Raw genomic sequence first — 23,768 nt, forward strand, 5'->3', positions numbered from 1 at the left:
CTAATAATTTAACTTATTCGTTAGATTCAACTGTAAGAGGAAGACGAAGAGGTGGTAGAGGAGGTCGAGGTAACCGTGGAAGTAACTGTGTTGTAACTTCACGTAAAACACGTCAAAATTTAGTAACGTCAAATATGTCTCAACAAAATTCATTGACAGATGTTTATGAATTTACTGATGAAGAAGAAAAGATTAATCAAAAATACAGTAAATCTCCAGAACCTCCAATCATGAATACTCCAATTAATGTTGCAACATCCCCTCAACCTGGAGCTTTAGCTAGTACTTCACCTTTGACACGAAAATCTAGAAGACTTCAGGTGATTATTATTTTAAGATTTATATCAATATAATTAATCAATTATTTTCTATTAGATGTTAACAATATAGTGTTTAATGAGATATTAAAGCATTATTTATTAAAAATTATATTATCTCTGATATATCTTAGGTTATAAGTAATTATTTTTAGTACAATTCATTTATATAAAAAATTATTTTATTAATGTATTTTATTTTAACATTATAGGAAAAAGATGGTAGTAAGAGTACTTTAGAGGAAACAATTGATGAAGTTGCTCGTGGGCCATGTACTAGGCGTATTACTCGCTCTAAACCTCAAACTGTACCATTGTTAAGTCTAGAAACTTCTCCGCGAAGAATAAAACAATTAAATGGAAAGAAATTAAAAGCTGAATCGCCTCAACCAACTTCTAAAATAGAAACTGATCCATCTAATGATCAGAATGATGATAAAAATCAACTTTCAATTTCAACGTTATCTACATCTTCAGCTTCATCTACTACTTCTGAGACAACTACACTTATTGATCCTGTTAGTGGTTTACTAATTGCTATGCAAGAGTCTGAAGAAGGACAATATGTCCCAATTGAAGATGGAGGTGATAGTGACAGTGGAATGAAGTTCATGTCTGATGAACCACCTGAAAAGAAACAGCGTATTGAAAAGACACCTACTCTACCTAAGAGTAGTAATACTATTCCAGCTTTAGCAGTAACACCAAATAATATACTTCCTGCAACTACAACAACATATGCTGTTACACCTGGAATGTCTAATGTAGCTAAAACACCATGTGTTATGACTACTGCAAATTCTGCACCAATTGGCCTTGTAAAACCAAATATAACAGCTTCTGTAATAGCACCTACAAATATAGTAAAGTCTACTGCTGTCATGGCACCATCTCCCCCTCCTTTCAAACCCCAAGCAAATATTAGCAAAATAAATCAACCCGGGTCAAATCATCAACAAATATGCAAGTCTGCAGTTATGCATCCACCTATCAAAACCCATTTAAGTTCTATTAGTCGCACACCACCTTTGCCAAAATTATTATCACCTAAAGGACATATTGTGCAAGCTTATACATCATCACAATCTTTAGAGGCCAATAATTCTAATTCTTCTTCACATTTACCACTTCAATCACCTTTGGCACATGCTCAAAGTGTAAGAAGTCCTCCAATGAGAAATGTGTTAAGTCCGCCTATTAGAGTTTTAGTAAACTCTCCATCAAGGGGTTTGTTAAGTCCTCCTTCTAGAAATATTCCACAGTCACCTCAACCACCTCAAAATCTGCATGGTTTAGCAGTGCCACCACCCAATGTAAGTATTACAAAAATAAATGTTTTTTAATTAGAGAAATTTGTTTGTTGTACAGTAAAACATTTACTATTTGCAGGCTAATTGACATAAGCGATATTTTATCAAAAAATTTCAGATTTAGTTGATTTGAAGTATCCATAAGTTACTTTCATATTTTTAGGGAAAAAATGTTGCTTATGCCAACTAGCCTGCAATCAATTAATATAATACTCCATTATCATAAATAATGATGTAAAATTGTATTCACCATATCAAATAAATAAATCGTAATCTTAATAAACTTTGATTGTCTTAAAATCCGATTTATTGTAAAAAAAATTCGGTTTTAACAATTAATTCTGAAGTTAGAATTTCATAAAACTCTTAATAATTAATACAGAGTGATTGATTTATTGTTGATCACTTAATTTCTTCTAAAATAATAGTAATTTAGAGAAAGTTTTCTTCTGCTTATTTAAGTATTTAAATAAGTAATAAATAATTATAATTATAACTAATAAAAATTACACTCAAAATCCCATTACGGATTTTTCCATCATTAATAATTCCATACTTAATTAATATTTATTTATTATATTTTTTAGATAATTTGTCCTAAAGGCTTTGATGGTTCAAAAATGGATAACTCTAGATGTATAGTTATGAGAAGCCCATCACCCCATCCATCATTACCTGGTCAGACAATAGCATATGACACAAGTGTTGATCCTGCTGCAATAAACATGGTTTCAGCACACCATTATATGCATCCACAGCTTTTATATCCACATTATATAAGAGACTCTTTGGGAGCTTACATTCCACCACGTAAGTTATTATTAATTATGATAATAATGATATAATGATTTCAAATAACCAATTATATATTTATTTAACTATTCTAGGTACTGTTAAAGTAGTTTCAGAAATTGATGAAATGTCACCTCTTGAACTACGTAAACGACTTGCTGAAGAGAGTATACCTGATAGAATTCAGCATGTTAATGTTCCTCAACATTACATCAGTTCAAGACAATTAAATCATCCATTAGGTAGTCTTCCTTATGGTCAAGTTGTGCCAATTCATTACAATTACCGCCCCATTAATTCAGTGTTAAAGGTAATATATTTATATATATAATAGTTATATATATATATATATATAAACTTAAAAAAAAAAAATTGTTTCAGAACTATCCTATTTATTGGCAAGGCACCCTTGCACTAAAGAACGATAAAGCTCTTGTGGAGATGCATTATCTGTTTGGAAATGCTGCAGTGGCTGAGCACTCACTGCAACGAAATATTGATGGAGAACTTAAACTTTCACAAAGGATGAGATTGGAACAAACTCAACTAGATGGCGTAACACGTAAGATGCAGGTAAAAAATTTTATATTTAACAAATAATACTTTATTAATTAAAATTTTCATGTTTATTTCTTGTGTTTTTAATTATTAGATTGAAGACGAATGTTGTGTCTTAATTGCTGTGCCAATTGGTATGACTGAAGAAGAGTGGAATCAGCAAAGTTGCACATTACATAATGGGTTTATTACCTATCTACAACAGAAGCAAGCTGCTGGCATTATTAATATAACAGCACCTGGGAGCACTCAGGTAAATAAATATATTAAATGAAAGTATTAAAAAATTATTTAATAATGAAAAAAGGTTAATTTTCATTTAATTAAAAAATAATTTTTATTATTTGTTTCAGAATGCATATATTGTACATATGTTCCCACCTTGTGACTATATCAACAGTGTTCTATCAACAGCTAATCCTTCTGTATTGAAACAAATAGCATCTATGGCACATCTAATAATTGTCATAGCAACAGTGTAAATAATTTATAATGAGTACAAATTGTTTCTTCTAGCACATTAGGTGCACAAATTATATTTAGTTAAAAAAAAAATCATTAAGAAATTTAATGATATTGTTAACAGTTTTATTATTATTTTTTTACGCATTAACAATTTGTTATTGAAATATAATGCTAATGATTTCAAATTGGTTACCATAATTTAAGATGTTTTCTTGTAAATATTGAAAATCCTGTAAAAACAAAATTTACTGTACAAAATATTTAGGAGTAAAAATTGTTTTTTTATTTAAAATTTTTGTTATTTATTTTTCAAAAATTCTAACTTTTTTTATCTCGATTTTTTATTATTATTATTATTATTATTATATAATTATTATAATTATTACTATTATTATTTATTTATTTGTAGAAAATAAGGTAGACTTAAAAAATTAATGTAATGTTGTTGAAATATTTTGAACAGCCAAAAGGTAATTTAAGTAACAGAAAACAATGTGTGTTTATTATTGTAATTAAAGTTTATTAATTTAAAAATTGACAGTATTATTTGGTAATATGTTTAATGTACTTATATAGAATAATATTTCTTGTACGAGTTTTCGTGTTAATATATTATGAAAAAACTTGTTGAGAAAAATAACTACAAAATATTTACCTTTATGTATAATTCATACATTACATATAATAAAACAAAGTAAAAATAGGAAAACAAAAAAAAAAATAATCTTTACACTTATGTATATAATATTAAATAGTATTCTACTGTTTAAATGCGTTTTGCTCAACTAATTTCTAATTGCAGTCAAAATGATAATAGTAATATCATAGATGTTCTTACAATGTAAGTATGTATAGCATACTTTTACTATATATAAATATATAATTAATTTAATTTACATGTTAGATTTTATTTTTTATTTTGTGTGAATATTATATTAAGTTTTTAGATCCATTAAACATATTGCATTGTAAATTGCCCTCTTTAGTATGTATTAAACAAAACATAATAAATATATATATATATATATTTATATATATGTAATATTGTTCTTTGGCTGTGATCTCTGCATTAAGGTTCACTGTTATAATTTGATTGTATTATAATTTTTTAAATGTAACATGTGTATAAGATATGTATTTAAATTTTATTTCTATTAGTTATCATTATGGAATATTAAATAATAATAATGATAATAATAAAGAAAAACTCACTGTTTAGAAAAATAAACATGTTTTGTTTAATATATGTGTATCGTTATATTATTATTTAAAAATAATATATTATACTAGCAAAGTTAGTTAATGGCTTTAAATAATACTTCAATATTTAATTTTCTATCCAAATTGTCTAGAATATTACTAATGAGTTTATTTATTAGTATTATTTATCCTAAATTCAAATTGTATTTATTAGCAAATCAGATTATACAATGAACATGGTTATAATCTTTTTATACTAAAACAATTTCATTCTATTGAAATTTTTAAGATGATTTAATTATTTAGTGCTTATTTTTAACCGAAAGAAATTATAATTATAATTTTACTTAAAATAGAAAAATTTGAATTTATTACCTAAGAATTATTGACTTCTAAAATGTTCACACGATAACAAGGGTCAGATATGAGTTAAAATGTAAACTATTGTTATACTACAATTGTTGAAATGTGAGCAATTTATACATACAACTAATTATTAAAATGGTTTTTACTTAAATATTTACAAAATTTTATGTAAAAAATAGTATTCTACCATAGTTTACTTATTTGAAAACCTTTGGTACTTGATTTCAACATGTTACAATACAGATTTGTACTAAATTTTAACGAATCTTTATTCAATCAATGAAAGTGAAATCTATTTAACTATCAAAAAATTAAAAATATCTGAAGGTGATCATGAAAACTAAAATTGTAATATCTTCTTTTTCCAGTATCTAAATTACACTTAAAGGAGTAAAAAGTGATATTGATGTTGTAGAAATTTTGATGAAAATTAAAACTTTAGTACTATGAATTCTTAGGAATCATCGTCGGCAATATTAGATATCATTAATTGCACAATCTCGTGGTAAAATTTTGGTGTCGATAAACGTTCACGAAATTTCACAGGCGTCTAATGTTCCCGTGTTGGTAGCCCATTGAAAGTTCTTAACGAGACATCCGCACATCGTGTGTACGATTATGATATTGTATACATTAGCCCTTATGAATCCCTGAATTGATTTTGCTGTTTGTTATAAAACATTGATATTTTGTAAAATATTAACTGTGTAAACTTGCTGTGGATTACCTTATGAGCCCCGTTATGAAATTAGCAAATTTATAAAAATTTATAACTAGTGCGACGGAAGTGTAATTAAATTTGATTAAAATATGGTTTGCACATGGATGTGGGTAAAATTCACTATGGCGAAAATAATAACATTTCTAAAATACACTTAGATGGAGCAGTTTAATTTTTCTTTATGTATAAACCTTCTATGAAAAAACCATTCACGTAACTTCAGGAAGTATATTTTTAAATACTAAACATTTATAAGGATGATTTTTTGCGAGCAACATTACTTATTTTATTTGTAGATAGATCCAGTTCTGACTACTGATAGTCTTACATAATTGAGTAACGTAGGAGTTGTAAGAAGTTTGATAAACTAGGTTTTGAATTAAAATATATAAATAGTACCGACTTCTAAACTATATTTTAGACCTTTATTAGTGTCGGAATTATGAGGAGTTGACCCAGAAACTTGTCAGAGTTCTGTACAAAAATTTGTTTAAAAAAAGTTTTTAGGTAATTAGTTTATTGTGTTTGATTCCTGTGTTTATAATATTCCTACAGACAGATATATTAGAGAGCTAGTATTAACTGTACGATTGTCAAAATCAATTCGTAACAATTGTCAATTGGAAATAATGAATTTCCGTGGTAATGTTGTTATCTTTAGATAATCTACATTTTTTGATTAGTTAATAGTACAGATAAAGTTATCACTAAAAATAATGCATGTCTGTTTTCGAAATTGCCGACAATATTATTTCATGATACTAAGTACAATTCATACCTTGTAAATTTATCAATTATAATATAATTTTAGATAATCATATGAAATTATTTCTTAATTAGATATATTTTTAAACATTTTTTAATGGCTGAATTGGGAAGAGTTAAGGTAAATTTACATATAGTATGCTTCAGTAAAATTAAGTTTCTACTTTTAAAATTAATCAAATTTTTGTTTGAATATTATTAATAAATTTAAGTATGATTGAAATCGCTATATATAGCTATTTTTTTTTTCAGCAATGGAATACATTTGCTCGCTGTTGGCATTTATTTGATGCTACTTGGCAAAACCCTTTGGAATGTGCAGCAACTATTGAAAAATATCTAAAAGGACTTCACAAACCAATTTATCATCCTTATGGTAGTTATAGATAATTTAATTTTTAGTCAGATGCATGTATAATGCATCAAACAAACTTAAAATGTATATTATATTTGCATAATTTATCCAACATATAATTAAAAACAATTATCAATAAAAACAAAAATACAACAGAGTTTTATTAGATGATTTATATTATGATTCATAGAGTTTGTTATCACTAATTTCAATATTTTAAATGCACTCTTTTAGAGGTTTGATTTTACTAAAAAAATAATTAATTAAAAACTAAAATGTTTAAATGTTTTACTAAAGAAACTAACTTTAATTATATAATAATATTTTTAGTGGATTCTGGTGATCATGTTGTAGTTATTAATAGTAAAAAGATTGCTTTTCCTGGTGATGAATGGCGAAGACGTGTATATTTTCATCACACTGGCTATCAAGGTGGAGCAACTTGGACACCAGCTTGGCAATTGCATGATAAAGATCCAACAATGGTAAATAGTTTTTCAAATCAATCAATATATTTAAACAAAAATTAGAATGATAAGATTGCATTTACTTATATCCTTTTTTTAGCAACACAAACTAATGTATGGTAATTTAAAAAAAACATAAAAAAATTAAAATTTTTGTAAACTATAAAATATTCTATAATGAAATATTGAAAAGAGATTATAATACCAACATTTTTGTTTGCATTCTTACTCGAAAATATTTTCAGATTGCATTAGTTTTTTTAATGTATGCCTTAGTTACAAGATGAATACATTGGTAAATCTATATTACATTATACAGGGTGATTTATTTAGGATACAATTTTGATTTTCTTAGGAACTACTGTAAATTTTTAATTTTCATAAAGTAAAGATTTTGGATTTCATTGGCTAGACGTTCTCCAAATATGGTATTCCAAATAGGATTGAAGGTTTTTGTTGTTTGAAATTGGCAACTTATCTATTTATAAATAATTGTCTTCTTAATGATAGTGATTTTACTTTTGGATACTATTAATTGGGCTATTTTTTAAGCCGTCTAATAGTTATTTTAAACAAGTATTTTGTATAGATTCAAGGAGTGATAGTGTTTTGTTTTAAGCAATATTGTAAATTATTGATTCATAATTATATATCTTAAACCTTATGATTGTTTTGTATATTTTTGTGAGAGATTTTGCATCATTATCAAAATTATACGACATTTAATTGACTAAATTATATCATTGTTATATGTCGTGTACATACTTACATATTTATATATACACTTACTGATACTTTATCATACTTTTCCTTTCTCTTATAATTTTTATACATTTATAGATTTTTAGAAAAGCAATTTATCACCACATGAAAGGAAATTTATTTAGAAGAGTAGTTATGGAAAGATTACATATTTATCCAGATTCAAAAGTACCAAATGAAATAATGGAAAATGTCACTAACCAGATCAGACCGCTTCGGTCTATTCCAAAAACTTTAGATTCATATAGTCCAGAGGAAATTGAAAAATATCCTAAAATTATAGATTATCCTGAGGATTATGTTTTGAAAAAAAAAGAATAATTGTTAATATATTTAGTATGTATATATTCAGTTTTGTTTTTAGTTGATAAAAAAAATACATTTTTTTCTTAAATTAATGTTATTTTTGTACTAATTATTATTTAAAAACATGCTTTATTACACATTTACAAGAAATAAATGTCAAGGTGATAAATTTTTTAAATTATTTTATCAATAATATTGATGAAGATTTTTAATTAATTATTTCTTCAATATTTAGTTTTAGACGATTGATTTGTTTTGATAATAATAATGATAATAATTTTCATAAAAATAATGAAATAATTCATATCACTTAAACTCTTATTCATTAAACTGTTATTGATTATGGTATAAATTTTATTTTTGAACTCTAATGTTAATATTTTATGTTGTAGTTTATTATAATGTCTTTTTTAATCACTATAAAAGATAAAAAAACAAGACGTGAAATAACTAATTTTAAGAAAGTGTCAGTTATTTGTTATCGCACTAACAAAGTTTGTGAGTATTTGGATTTACTTTTGATAAAAAATTCACCTAGAAACCTCATATAAAAGAAATTAAATATAAAGTAGGGCCTAGCTTCAAAATCACCAATGTATTATTTTACTTTAATCGGGGAGCTGATTGGAACATACTATTAAAAATATACAAAACAATCATAATACCCAAGAATATAGTTCAATAATATTCAATTCAGCTAATTGAGAACGTATACACAATTAGAATCTTTACATTGTTTAAGTCTCTGACTATCATCTGAACTTTTTAGAACTAGCCCAACAGTTAAATACTATGCGAATTAAATGAATTTTACCGTTAGTACTAAAACTACACTAAATCACGTCTGACGGACGTTAAAAATATAGATAAGTGTGTAATCACACAATTACACTCTCTCTTATACCAACCAGTAGCAATAAATCCACTGAAAATACTACCGCAAACACTTCTACAACGCTTCATAAAATACAGTAAGTCAATTTTTCTTCCACTAACAAAGGTAATACATAATAAAACATTAAACCAACCATACCAAAAAATTAATTTTTAAGAGTCAATATAAAATAATCGGAATTTATAAAACAAATACAGATCAAGAAATCTTTCAAAGCAAGTTTATTAATATCATTAAAACTAAATTATTCGATTAACACTAGTGAACTATCATTGTAATTATTTAAAGTCTTGTAAACGAGCATATGATTGATGTTAAAACCCAAAATATTAAGTAAAAAAAATATGTTTTTAAAACAAATTTCTGTAAAATTTGTTCATATTTTTATTTTTAAATTTTATGTTTTAGTTTATAATGTTTCTTTTAGAATATTACTTATTTGTTATAAATCATGCATTCAAAATGTATTCTTAGTTTGAATTATTGTTTATTATTAAAAATATTAACACACTTGAGCAAAAATTTGTTATAGTATTGTAGAGCAAATTAAAAAAATTTATTAAGATCTTATATAGTTTTTTATAAAAATTAAAGCACTAAATATATTAAAAATATATGTTAGTGTTTAATATTAATTTACTAGCAAAATCTAGTCTCGGGGTGTTAAATTTTATTTGTTTTTTATAAGTCATTTTTTTGAAATTTCAAATCATCTTGGAAAGAAATATATAAGTATTACCTATCTAATGTTGATAAATAAAAATATAATAATGTAATAATGAATTTGAATTTTATTCAAAGGATTAATGGTGAATTTTGTATCGAGTATTCTGATAATAATTTAAATGTGTTTATTGCGATGTAATTCAAAGGAATTTAATATATTTATTATTATTTACGTATTGTTTATATTTTGATTGATAGTTAGTATGAAAAGAAATCTATAATTTTTTTTGATAAAATACACCGAATACTAGTCTGTAAATATATATTTTTAAAACTTTAGAACTGTAAAGGCTGAAATTTAAAATAATTTTTAGATTAAAATTAAAATTAAAATTTATTAACCTTTTCAAATAAATCAATTGTACGAATACCCATTACGAAGTTGTAAAATCTTTTAAAAGGTTGTAAAAAATTAGGTTAATTATGGGCTAATTTTTTAATTGTCCTAATTTTCACTTATAATTATTAATAATGTAGAATGTAAAACTATACTTAATTTATTTCATTTTTCTTTGGGCATATATTATCATAATAACTTAATCAAAAGTTACAAGAACATTCAGATCTAATAGCCAATTTTTAAATGTTGAATTCATCTCAAATTGTATGTAAATTTTATGTATTTAAAACTTTAACTTATGATTTAATTAATTGCTCTTGTGATTTGTTATTTGAAGAATCAATTATAAAAATTAATAAGTTTCAATATTTTTGTGTTCTTTAATTCTAATAAATTTAACATTTGTCATTAAAAACATATAAAATGTATATATAACTACACTCTAAAAACTATAGTTATTATATTATTACCTCTACACAAGTTTATATAATACAAAAATACATTATTTATAAAACAAATAATTGTAAGTATATCATTAGTTGAAAAAAAAAAGATTTTACATTACATTCTGTAATCCATATCTAACTTATAAATTGTATAAAACATGGCAAATATGTTCAATATTATTATTAAGGATGCTTCATATGCAGTTTAATAATTTATTAAATTAATTATCTGGTATTTCGTTTTGTTCTTGTAAAGTTGAGTAATACTTTCGCCTTAAATTGTCGTTTTTCATTAACCTTTGATACTTTGGAGCTGAGAGAAGATATTTTTCATATTTAGAATACGGCCTTTGGATCTTAATTTTCATTGGAACCTATAATGAAGTTTATAATAAAAATTATTTTACATTAATCCATCTAAGTAATAGCCTTACATCTAATAATAAATCACATTACTAAGTTTTCAAATCTATTAATACAAATTTGTGCTGGATGCTAATATGTTTGGAATAACTTAACAAAATTTATAAATGCAAATAATTCTGCTCTCTAGTAATAAATAATGCATTAATTACAATTTTATTAATAAATTTCACCAATTTGATGGTAAAAAGAGCTTATAATAATCATTTAAATAAGTTTTTATTATTTCTAAAACCAATTTTAAATTTCTATAAACAAAAATTATTTATTGAATATTTTTTGGAGGATAACTTATAAAGGTTAATAGAAATTTAAATCTATTTGAATATTATTAGATAAATAATTTTCAAAAAAAATTGTTTGAATAACTAATTAATGAACAAGTTTTAATAATTTGTTAAAATATTAAATTTTATAACTTATATAAAGTTAATAATTCAGACAATAAAAATTGTAATTAATATTATGCAATAATATTTTGAGTCGAGTTTAGTATTTAATTTTTATTTATCAGCAGACTAAATATTTATTCTTTAATATGATCATTATAAGAAAATAATTTTAAAAATACATTACAACTGCAAATATAAAGTATGTATTTTTATTCTAATTCGCACTTCTAATAAATGCTTGTGTTATTTTTTACCAATAGTATTCTTCTAGGTGAGAGATATTCAATATAATCATATGGAATTGGTACAAAGGATGGATCCAAAGGTGGAGGTTCTGGTCGTTCTTCAGTATATTCGTGTACGGGTGCTGGTGGCTGTAAATTGTTTCCAGGTATTGGAAGAATTTTGGGTTGTATAACTGCAGGTTCGATGGGAGTATCCTTGCCGGTCGGCACAGATATGGATGATACCAAGTTAATTAGGTAAAAATACTGCAAATAATAATTTCAATTATATTTATTTAAATAAAAAAAATGAAGCAATACTTATTTAATTTTAATAATAAAATTGTCCTTTGTTCAAATCAGTAAATTAAACAATAAATTATTTTAATTAATTTGCTTTATTTACATGTGTATTTCACAAAATATATTTTAACATAAAAATATTATTTTGCATTAATTTTTTTAAATAAACGATCGCTTCTTAAAAAAATATGTTAATGTTTTCTGGAGAAAAAAAAACATTTAAAGTAAGGAAATACAAGAAATTAAGAAATGATATGAACAAACTCTTTGTAATCAGAAATATAATATTTTAAATTTAAATGTAAAGAATAGTGCAAGATTATTTGCATATTGTAAGAGTTTAGAGAAAAATATACAATATGTATATATATACTTTTAAATGAAGTTTTTCATACATGAAACAATACATTCACATCTCAATTGAACAATTACATGGAATAGCAGTAAGTTTCTTGTGTATAATAGTCAATTTTTTAAATAAAAGAACAATTTTTTAAAAATTTTATTTTTGTACAACAAATGTAAACAAAAAGTGGCAGCCATTTTATTGTAGGTATTTGGTATTAATATTTTTGCTATCGTGACAAAAACTAGCGCACTTTTAATCGGTTTATTTTACTATTTTATTTTTATTTTATTTATTTGGCATTATCTTTTATATAATAATTAGTAATCTGGTTTATTTTTGTGATTTATGAAATTAAAAAATTGACCTCTAAAACAATAATTGTAAGATGTTTAAAATGTCAATGGATTTTCCTAAGTTTTTTTAAGGGTGATTAATAAAAATAATATTTGTATCTTAATAAATCTTTATTTTATTCAAAAAAATAAAGAATGGTTACAGAATTATGGTTGAAATGATTTGTTAGACAAATCAATGAATGATATTTTGAATAAATGTTATGTGGTTTGTAATGTTCATTTCAATAAGTGTTCATATGCGGAAAAATCTAGACTTCTTACTCATGCTGTCCTTACAGAGTTTCGTAAGTATTAATCAGGTGTATAATTTTTTATTATTTAAGTTGAATTTAAACTATTTTAAAATCATAAAAATTAATTATACTGATTTACAAGATGCACTTAATGTATGTGAAGGGAATATCACTCCAATAAATTTGTCAAATCCTCTGGAAGGTAAAATATACAAATTTTTCTTTTACATTAATTTAATTTAAGTGTAATATTTTCATTTTATTTAAAAATATTCAAGAATATGAACAATAATCATCCATTAATCAAAAAATAATTATTAAATATATTTAGGTAATTTTTCTAGTACTATCACGTTGAAAGAGATAAAATTCAGGATAGTCCATCAATTCAAATTCTTCTTTACTTACTCTCAGAATTAAATTAAAAATTAAGAAATGAAGTGAAATTCATATAAAAAAAAGTGCTAACTTTAGAAACAGGTTGCATTTTTAAGTTAATAAGTATCTTTTAACTTAAATTCTGAAATGTGTGACATACATTTATCTCCTAATTTGTCACTAATTGTAAAAAGTTTTGTTAATTTTACTTAATAGAAATCTGAAGATATTGTTAAAGAGCTCAAAAGGAGCTAAAACATAAAAAGCTTGATAGTTTAATTAATTTACACGTTTTAGATCGTTTGAAAAAGTTAATTTTGCATTAGACTAAATTTTTATTATATTTTAATATTATAAATTGTAATTATTATATATTTGATGTAATGAATGTATATGTTGATTTTGAAACTTCATTTTTATGCTAGTTTATTTTTTTTTGTGTCCAAAAGTACAATATAAAAAATGATATAAAATGAAATATGTATCAATGAAAATTTTTATAAAATCTTTCATCCATTTTTTTAAAATATATAATTTTATTGAATATATATCGTTATTATTTATTGTATTTTTATTATTAAACTAATTATAGTATAGTATTGTTTAAAAATATAAACATCTTGATTAAAATTGTTTTGTTAAATTTAGAAAAAGGTTTACACAATTTTAGTGTTGAAAAGTGGTCACACTGAATTCCCTACATAAAAATGACAGACTATTTCTAATCATCTCCCTAAATTGTTTTGTGTACATTTCTATAAATGTCCATTATTTTTATTCTGTGATATAAGTTTCACCTTATTTTTATCAACTTGTTATGTAGGTAGGTCGAAGTATTTAATAAGAAATTAATCATATCCTTAAAAATATCAAAATATTAAAATTTAGTGTGAGTGAGGATTTGATATTCGTGGAAATTATTGATAAAATTACTGAGAATTACAAGTTTACTATAGAGCAGAGGTTCTCAAAGTCAAATGAATCACGGACCCCCATCTAAAGACCTACAGTTTTAAAGACCTAACCCTGATATGTGCTCNATCAAAATATTAAAATTTAGTGTGAGTGAGGATTTGATATTCGTGGTAATTATTGATAAAATTACTGAGAATTACAAGTTTACTATAGAGCAGAGGTTCTCAAAGTCAAATGAATCACGGACCCCATCTAAAGACCTACAGTTTTAAAGACCTAACCCTGATATGTGCTCGCGGACCCCTGGGGGTCCGCGGACCACACTTTAAGAAACTCTGCTATAGAGTATATGTCAATTGAAAATATTTCTATTTAAATACCGGATATTGAATTTGATATTTTGTAGATGATAGTAATAAATAAGGCTCAGATTTTTATATAAATGCATATTCTTCAGTTATCTAGGTAAAATAATTTTTATTAAAAATGTTGACGTTTCTTAATGTATAGATTCTATATACAGGTTTCCCACCATGATTTACTAATTTGGCCATATAAATTATTAATAAAATTAGTAAATTACGTTGGATAATATAAATAACTTTTGTTTTCATATTTTGACGTATATCAGTAAAAAAGAAAAAAAAACTCCATATATTTGCATTATTACATAGAAGATACATTTATACTAATACAAACACATATTTTTTGTATGTTATATGCATATTTTCCAATATTCTTCGATATAAATTCAGGCCATAGTTATAAAGACTTTGGTGTGACGACAAATCAAATACAATAAATTGCTACATATATTTGAAAAGTTATTTAACAAGGATGTCTACATCCAATGGTGTAATTACACTACTGTATAATCCTTAGGCAGATCTAAAATGTTGATTTTATTTTTATTTTTAGCCGTATTATTATAGAAGCTTTTTATGGGTATATAGGCAGCACTATAGAAACTTGATTCGAAAAACAATTTCCTCAAATTTCAAGCTTATAATATAGGTAAAATTATTATTTTTTTTTGTGTTATATTTATATTTTGTATCATAGATATATATAATTATTTTAAAAATAAAAGTAATCTACATGAAAATACAAATAACATAAGTTATAAGGCTTCGAATATACTTGTTTTTTTAAAGTTATAGAATTTTAAGATTGTTATGAAAAATAAAATAAAAATTGTGTATCACAGATAAAAAACTATGAATATTTAATATAAAATAGGAGATTAATGAAATCTCAACATTATAAAGATCTGAAGAAACGTGGAATTTACTGTACACACTTGTGATACATGCAGAGTTACTACTACATGTATTTTTTTAATTTCTTTTTCTTGACACAGTTTTTAAAAAAGTGATTTCCAATTATAAAGTAAAAAAAATATATTTTACTAAATAACTATTTGAGTACACCATTAAATATGTTCGTTGTAATTATCTAGCACTTATTTCAATTATATTTTATTAAATGTTTACGAATGATATTATGTGTTCAGTATACTATGACATTTGTCAATTTGAAGTTTGAAGTTTGTGCAACTTTGTCGTAGGATTATATAGTAGCTTAGAAAAATTTTTCGTTTTAGGGGAGATAATTTTTTCAATACTATAATATCAATAACAACGTATTGATAAGTTCTAAGGGCATTTAATAAAAGTTTTGTACTGGTTAATGGTGTGTTTGGAATGACTTATCAAAATTTATAAATGCATATAATTTTGTACTCTTATTATTACGGAGTATTTAAAAAGTAAATTTTTATGAAATGTTAATGTAGAAATTAAAACAACAACACCTTAAAGAATTTTAGTACTATACTACATATACATACATTTGTGTACTTAACTATGGTCGCATAAAATATTCTAAAAATCTTGTATTTTCAAACTTTTTAGTAGAACGAAATTGAATTGTCATAACATCAGGCCAAATAAATGGTGTCTTAGCTAAATAAAATAGTTTATTGACTAAGCGCAAATATTACTTAATACACCCATAGTTACGACACTTAGCATATATAAATAACAAAAAAATTTAATCAGGAGAAAAAAAATTCGGGTTTGAAAGTATTTATTATTTATGAACCCAACCCATTTCGATAAGTCTTAAAGCATTGAATAAATATTAGAACACTCGGTCAAGAGGAGAAAAACGATATTACTTCTTAGTAACTATAGCATAGAAATTCAAATGAGGAAGTGTTCCTTTGTTATAAATCTTTGAAAAGTCGAGTCAAACAATATTATCTAACAAAATATCAACGACATTGAAATTTCGATAAAATCCATTGAGTAAACAAATCATACGAAACTAATTGTATGAGTTTCATGAACTCTGAAAGGAAACCTTAAGAGTACACAATATATAATATAAAGTTTATTTTTATACACTGATAATTTTATTTTAGTAAAAAATTATCAACTAGTAATTCAATATATACTTTTTGTTTGAATAAAATTTGAGTTTTTAAGTTTTTCAAGTGTAATATTACATATGAAAATTATGTCATTTATCATGTGAAATTGTGATTTTATTAATGTAAACATTGTATTTTTACCAATCAAACTAAAAACCAGATAAATTCTTAAATCTAAATCTTAACTCCATTTATACACGTATAACATTGCCAGAAGCTAAATTATTTGAAGTAAGATGATTTCATAAGAATTATAACAATTGTTACAACCACAATCAGGTGTTAAATTGTATTATAATTATCATCGTAGCACATATTATTGTTGTTGGTGACCACTGTGTCTTCATAAATAACTTTTCCTAGTTGGTTTGTGTGGTGTCATCATCAAAAATCTAGTTTTACAAGTTGTCTTACTATTGGGCAAGAATACTAAGTCTAAGTAGATATACTTGTTCAAGATGAGCATGCAATATCGATTTTTATCTCCATGAAGAAATCTTATTCTCAAACAATGTTATTTAAAATGGTATCGAAATATTTATGTTAATATCAAGTAACAATTCATAAAAAATTAAATTTAAAACTGTTCTTTTGTGTAGACAAAGTAGGTGTGCATTTTACATTTGTTTATATGACATTGAGATTTAAACAGACGGTGTGACGAATACATTGTATATCAAGTATTTTAACTGAATTATTTCCTTTCTAAATATTAGAACATTTGCATAGTGTTACTGATCGTTGTCAATTATTAAAAGTAGAAATATTTTAATATTTAATGTGCAATGCAGACATTATAAATATAATTAAGCTGATAGAACAAGTGGCGCTAAGTGGGGTTTGGCAACAACTATTTTTGAATATCATTTAGTCACACATAAAACAAATATTTTTTATGATCTATTATCTCAATCCCTTAATTTTTATTTTCCCTTAAAGCTTTAAAGTAAGAAACTTTTATAAGAAAATTTTAATTTTTAGGTATAAGAAGAAATTAATCTTCTCTAATTAAGTATGCTATGATAAATCTTAGCTTTAGAAAAAATGAAAAAATTTTGTAGTATATAGTAAAATTAATTTCAATTTAAGTTTACTTAAGGTACTCTAGGAACGCGTTTCCAAATAATTATTGTTTGGGAATTGATTATTATTCAAAAACAATTATTATAATATTCATTTTAAATTGTTACTTGACACGTATTATTATTTTTAATTGAAAATAATTTCATATGAAATATATGCCTCGAGGATTAATTAAGTATACACAAAAAGGTTCTCAAAGACGTAACAGCTATACATTGAACAAAGTACCTATTGCAGGATTATTGTACACTAACTAATAGTTGGATCAGTTACAACATACATATAGTTTCTGTTATTTGATCCTAGACGATGGTAATTTTAAGAGCCTCAGTTATACAATTGATGTATTCGGTGGTATGCAATTACACACATATAATACGACTGAGCTCGCAACTTTGGATAAATATTAAATAAATGATTTCAAATAGCGTTGTAGTTCTAAAACAATTTGAGAAATTATAGAGTACATTGATGACTCGACGAAATTTAATTTTAAAGTAATTACTTGTTTGAGTAATGTGTCAACTTGTTGAGTGGTACTGAACTTTTCTGGAAACAGTAATTTGTTTTTATTTGTAAAACGACAGCCGTGAGTTTTATCATAACTTTTGAATCTTGCTTTTCCGACGATTATTTTGAGACTACCATGATATTTGACAATCAATTGACTTTTAAAAATTATGCCAAGCAGGGCTTATTGAAAAATTTCAAACTTCAAAATAACTTTCACTTGGGTCAAGTGTTGTTTTTTGATGTTATTAGTATATTTAGCAGTTAAATTAAACATTTTCTATAATAATATTATCAAATTATATAAATATTTTAAGAACGACTGTTTTTGTTTTTCAAGAATGTTTCAAATGAATTTAATGAAATATGATGCAAATATTTTATTTTATTTAGCAAACTTCATGCTAAGGATCTACAAGACGGTCAATTTAATTATTTTTTAAATTGAAACCGTAGTTTTAATTCTTATACAGTAAATTTATTGTTAAACGTATGCTCAATAACGTCATGTCAATAGTGAATGAATACTTTTTTAGTACGTTGGTTACGTTTATTAAAAAAATATAATTTTCTGTTTTTGAAGAACTGAATTTTCTTGTTGAAAAGAATGCTGCTGTTTACATTGGGCTTTTATTTATAAAAAAAAAGACTTTTTAGCAATTGTATTTTTTAATTTATTATTATTACATGTATTTAATAATAGACATTATTTTTTCATCTAGTATGACGTTTCGACGTTAAAGTCCTCCAAAAATTGTTGTAGTTTGAACATTGGATTACTATCTAATAGTTTTAATTATAAGTTAAGAGATTTTTCGTACTTGTTTTGTATCGTGTGCATTGGTTGGAAAATACTAAGAAAATTAAACGGAAATTGTCAGATTAAACATTGGAAAATAAATAATCTTCCACATCTAAAAAACTAACATGAGCGATCATGGCAAGGCTAAGGCGGTGCACGATTGTACCGTAATATAATGATACCTATGGTATGTTTGTAGGACTACTACCTATCATACATCATAGCAAATTATTATTTTTCACAGCTATCGACACTGCATCATTGTCTTCATCGGCAGTAGTAATCATTTCATGTGCATCCGAATAGAGGTCTATCTCGAGGCCATTGAACAACATACCAGAATGCCTTGTTATTTTCAGCGGTTATAACTTCCGTACTTGGGTGTTTTCAACGATACAATATTAGCCTTATTTACAATGTGACACGAAATATGACAATTATTCATTAGAAAAAAAAATTGAATCGCTTTCTTTATTAAAAATAGTCGGATGCCAGAGCAAAAAAATTAATAATGATAATTATTGCTTTAAAATTATTTTCACAGTCTAGCAATAATAGAACGAGATAAATTAAATGTATTATTGTTCCGGAGCTTTTATTCGAGTACATGGAAGAAAAATCTTTTAAAAATGTTTTCATTGATATAGTGGAATTTAATCAATTTAGACACAATCGAGATGCCAGAAAGGTAAATTTATTTGTGATGACAAACATTGTCTGTTTAAATTAGAATAAAATTTTAGCTTTCGTACGTTCAAAAACCGATTTATAAATGATCTTTTATGATCTGTTATGACCGGTAAACAAAAAAAAAAAAATGTAAATATAAGAATTATTACAATTTATACTTAGTAAATAGTTTTTTGTGTGTTCACTAGGGTTTTTATGTATAATACTATTTTATTCAAAAATTTGATGAGTAAAACAAAAATTAAACAGCAACTTTAGCAATATTTGAGCGTTTACCAAGGAATAAAATTAAGGGATGAAAATTATTATTCAAAGACTTATGAATAATACAAATTAATGAAGAATTAAACAAACAACAATATTATGGTCGAACGAGCTCGTCTCCAACTGCTTTGTTACATCCTATTTCGATGAGTACCTTTGAAATAAAAGACAAATGATTTTTTAAGTGCAAAATCGCATGAAACGCAAAAAGAAGAATACATTTGAAATGTGATAATTTATACAATAGTTTTTGTGCATTTCAAGACGGTGGCAATAAGATAACATGAAATCAAAGATTTATTCGACGTCATTAGGTATTGGTCGAATAGAATAATTTCACTTGTAATATGAGTCCTTTAATGAAAATTATATTGTTTAAATAAGTTTATCAAAGTTTCAAATTAATTAATTAATAGAATACGGTTATTAAAGTCAAAATAGTTTGTAAACACGAACAACAATTAGGATATTTTTCCGTGTAAGAGTTATTATAAGTTACTTAATGTAACAAACGGGATGGATCTTCGTGAAGTTATTTTTGACTGTGTCAGTGTGTTCAGGTACCAATCATAAAACTATATCGTATCAAAAGTAATACTGTAATAACCTACGTTGAAAATTACAAGGTATATTAAAAAAGGTTACTTTAGTTTTTATATTATAATTGAATGTTTTTTCTATGTCATAGTATTTAATATAAATATTAAATACTTACGACTAAATTTTTATAATTTGTACATATTATTTATTATATTTAAATCGGATTTTTATTATACTATAATAAAGTATTTATCTGTTACTAGTACTAGAAAATAATAAAATATAATTAAATTCTCTAAATAAGTTAAAATTACAACAATACTCAGTGTTAATATTTTTTAAATATTTTTCTAAGAAAGTCAAAATTTTTGTGATAAATCTAAAAAATTTGAAAAAGTTAAATTTATTTTGAAAGATTACTTTTTTTTTGTTTATATCAACATTTTTAGGTTTCTAAAAAATTGTTTTATGAAATTTTTGAAAATCCTTAAATATTAATTTAATTTTATAATTATTTTAATAGAATGTTTATTTTTTCTAACGTGAAAAAAGTGATGTAGTTCAAAGATGTGCGTAGAAAATTAAAACAATTAAAAAATGTATAAAAACGGTACAAATATATAGAATTTTTCTAAGCTACAATTTGCATCATACAGCACAGGAGGTCTTATTATAATTAATGATATTTCGATATAATTCATTGTAGTATATTATTCTCATATTAAATACGAAATCAACTGGTATAAAATTTGACTCCAACTCAATATATTATACTTATCGTATAAAGTCCAAAACAATGAACTTCTGGAAGTCGAAACTTTGAAATCGTCTATCCCGAAACGACTTTTTAGAGATACGGCCCTCTTGCACTCACACTACGATATTTTTAATAAAAATTTGATTTAAAAGAATTTTCAATTTATGTTTTGTTTTTTAATTATTTAAATTAAAAAGTAAATAATATTTATTCATTTATACCCAATATTGAAACTTTCAGTTTGAAAGTTGACTTTAAATACACTGTAGATAATAATGATAACTCTTTATTGTGTACTTACAGAAATGGCGGTGGTACTTAATAATGCAATCATTTCGAAGACTGAATCTGACAATACTTTTTGTAGCTATGTTGTGTTATCTGCGATCATAAGAAAAATAAAATCAAATAATATTAACGGAAAAATTTAATTCACTAATGTAAAAGTATTAAGTAATTTGAAAATAAATTATAAAACTTATTTAATATAAAGAATACATTTGAATTGAAAAAATGATGAGAAAAACAACATTATAGAAGACGTTTGTGAAGTGACAATGTGTTTATGTGTACATCAGAAGAACAGATACCACAAGGCCATTTACAAGACCTTCAACTCGGCAAAGCAAAAACAGCTGGGGGGGACACAAATATCATACACCCGTTAGCTAAGTGGGTCCTAAGGCATGAATTAGTTTATATTTTAATTTATATGCATAACAAAATCGGTTAATATTTTCAATGATAATTTTTATCACTGAAGAACAAGACTAAATGACAACCTATCATCGAACATTGACTTTAGAAAACAAGACTAATTCATGTTGTAAACGGTTTTTATAATTTTTAATAAAAATTGTACATTTGTGTTCAAATGTAAATTGAGCTAAAAAAATTAATTAATAATAATGGTGCTCTATATTTTCAAGAATACATTTTTATCATTTTGTCTTCATCAATCTCTTACTCCGTTGTTCCATTAAAAATATTTAATTACAATTTATTGTTTAGTTTTTTTTTACCGACTAATTGTATTTATGGAGAAAATAAAATATTACAATTAAAAAAAGTTTTCCGTTTATTATTCATACATAAAACACTATGAGATATTGGATACTTTAATATTTCTTAAAAAATTACAATAATAAAAGTTTTTGTAATTAGCACAGTAATGTTCATCTGAACATGTTCAGTCTATTTGCAATTAAAATAAATAATTGTCATTTGAGATGATATAATTTTGAAATTAATTACAACTCTGAAAGCTAAAACCTTACACATTATTTAATTTCTCTCTGATAAAATAAAGAATATCGCACTTTAATAGTGTTACTATTTGTTGTTGTAACTATCAACTTACTGTATAGTTAAGTAAATTGCGATCTGTTTTTAAAATATTTTACTTAAAATACAATCATGTTTTTCAACTCCAACAGCATACAAAACAATATATCTTTTTATATTTATAATTAAATAGTGTATTTATTGACGAAATTTTAATTAAACGTAAATTCCCAATTCATGGTTTAGTATGTAATTATTTTTTATTATTAAACTAAAATATAAGTTTGAATTAAATTTAAAATAGTTTTCAAGAATATTAGATAATTTTATTTAAAAACACAAAATTTACATAAAAAAAAAATTAATTTTACTTAGTTTTTTGATAGTAGATAAAAATAAACACAAAACATTTTAAAACGGGTTAAAATAAAGTAAGAACTAGTGGCGTATTTTTCATTTAAAATTTTGATTTAAAAGGGTAGTAAATTTTTTACTTTCTCTTAAAATGAATAATATNCTTATCGGTTACCAATACTAATGTTGATGATTCAAGTTTTGATAAATAGAATATTTGAGTAGTCACGAGTTTTAGTTTCAATATAAAAGCTATAACTTATTTGGATGTATTGCACTACGATAAATTTCTCATTTAGTTAAAGTGCACGTGATATAAGTTTTGAAACGACTTATGTGTCCACATAAACGGAGTAACGAGAATACTTATGCCTAGGCCATGTCCTCGGAGAACTATTTAAACTTAAATCGTATGGGAATATTTAATAAATGCAAACCAATATTTAAAGTTTGTTCTATTTCCTTTTCAGGATAAAATAATACTATTATAAATACAAAACATGTGTAATACATACTTCAACTTTAAATTTTGAATCGCATAGTTGTAATATTTATTTTAAATATAAATAAATGAATAAATATTTATTTATATGTAAATATTGGGGTTATAGCTTTCAAAATAACCCAAGGTTGTGATAATAATATGAAATTTTAGTTCAAAGAACGAGTAAATTATTAATTACTAT

General features: G+C 24.4%; 3 protein-coding genes across 8 annotated transcripts in view; 2 read left to right on the forward strand and 1 right to left on the reverse strand.

Annotated features, from left to right (window-relative positions):
- Nucleotides 1-4,740, forward strand: part of LOC126896239 (protein split ends) — a 37,729-nt gene extending 32,989 nt beyond the window's left edge. For all 5 annotated transcript variants that reach the window (XM_050668857.1, XM_050668856.1, XM_050668855.1 and 2 more), the window contains 7 exons: nt 25-320; nt 530-1,630; nt 2,215-2,437; nt 2,515-2,729; nt 2,801-2,992; nt 3,072-3,230; nt 3,331-4,740. In XM_050668857.1, the coding sequence (XP_050524814.1) occupies nt 25-320; nt 530-1,630; nt 2,215-2,437; nt 2,515-2,729; nt 2,801-2,992; nt 3,072-3,230; nt 3,331-3,459 (2,315 nt within the window). In that variant the 3' untranslated portion in view covers nt 3,460-4,740. The remainder of the gene's footprint in view (nt 1-24; nt 321-529; nt 1,631-2,214; nt 2,438-2,514; nt 2,730-2,800; nt 2,993-3,071; nt 3,231-3,330) is intronic.
- A 1,703-nt stretch (nt 4,741-6,443) lies between these two features.
- LOC126896268 (39S ribosomal protein L13, mitochondrial) lies at nt 6,444-9,849 on the forward strand. 2 transcript variants are annotated; one of them, XR_007701808.1, is made up of 6 exons: nt 6,444-6,615; nt 6,747-6,870; nt 7,180-7,334; nt 8,157-8,414; nt 8,777-9,355; nt 9,437-9,849. XR_007701808.1 is itself a non-coding variant. In XM_050668917.1 (5 exons), the coding sequence occupies exons 1-4, from the start codon at nt 6,592-6,594 to the stop codon at nt 8,397-8,399; spliced, it is 546 nt and encodes a 181-aa protein (XP_050524874.1). In that variant the 5' UTR covers nt 6,444-6,591; the 3' UTR covers nt 8,400-8,414; nt 8,777-9,849. The 2 variants fall into 2 exon arrangements, 1 of the variants encoding a protein (XP_050524874.1); XM_050668917.1 differs by having other exon boundaries at nt 8,777-9,849.
- A 1,161-nt stretch (nt 9,850-11,010) lies between these two features.
- The window catches only part of LOC126896272 (uncharacterized), a 30,244-nt gene continuing 17,486 nt past the window's right edge, over nt 11,011-23,768 (reverse strand). Inside the window, exons 2-4 of the mRNA XM_050668922.1 lie at nt 21,746-21,825; nt 11,861-12,097; nt 11,011-11,165 (exon numbers count right to left, since the gene is read on the reverse strand). Coding sequence (XP_050524879.1) covers nt 11,013-11,165; nt 11,861-12,097; nt 21,746-21,778 — 423 coding nt within the window. The 5' untranslated portion in view covers nt 21,779-21,825 and the 3' untranslated portion in view covers nt 11,011-11,012. The remainder of the gene's footprint in view (nt 11,166-11,860; nt 12,098-21,745; nt 21,826-23,768) is intronic.

This window comes from Daktulosphaira vitifoliae, unplaced genomic scaffold (genome assembly GCF_025091365.1).
Source record: "Daktulosphaira vitifoliae isolate Bord-2020 unplaced genomic scaffold, ASM2509136v1 Scaffold_1, whole genome shotgun sequence".
NCBI lineage: Eukaryota > Metazoa > Arthropoda > Insecta > Hemiptera > Phylloxeridae > Daktulosphaira > Daktulosphaira vitifoliae.

What these genes read in the sequence shown, in the direction of transcription:
- LOC126896268 (XM_050668917.1), top strand. Translation starts at nt 6,592, where the DNA reads ATGGCTGAATTGGGAAGAGTTAAG. An exon ending in ACCAATTTATCATCCTTATG is followed by an intron (nt 6,871 to 7,179) that starts GTAGTTATAGAT and finishes TAATATTTTTAG; the next exon opens with TGGATTCTGGTGATCATGTT. An exon ending in ATGATAAAGATCCAACAATG is followed by an intron (nt 7,335 to 8,156) that starts GTAAATAGTTTT and finishes ATACATTTATAG; the next exon opens with ATTTTTAGAAAAGCAATTTA.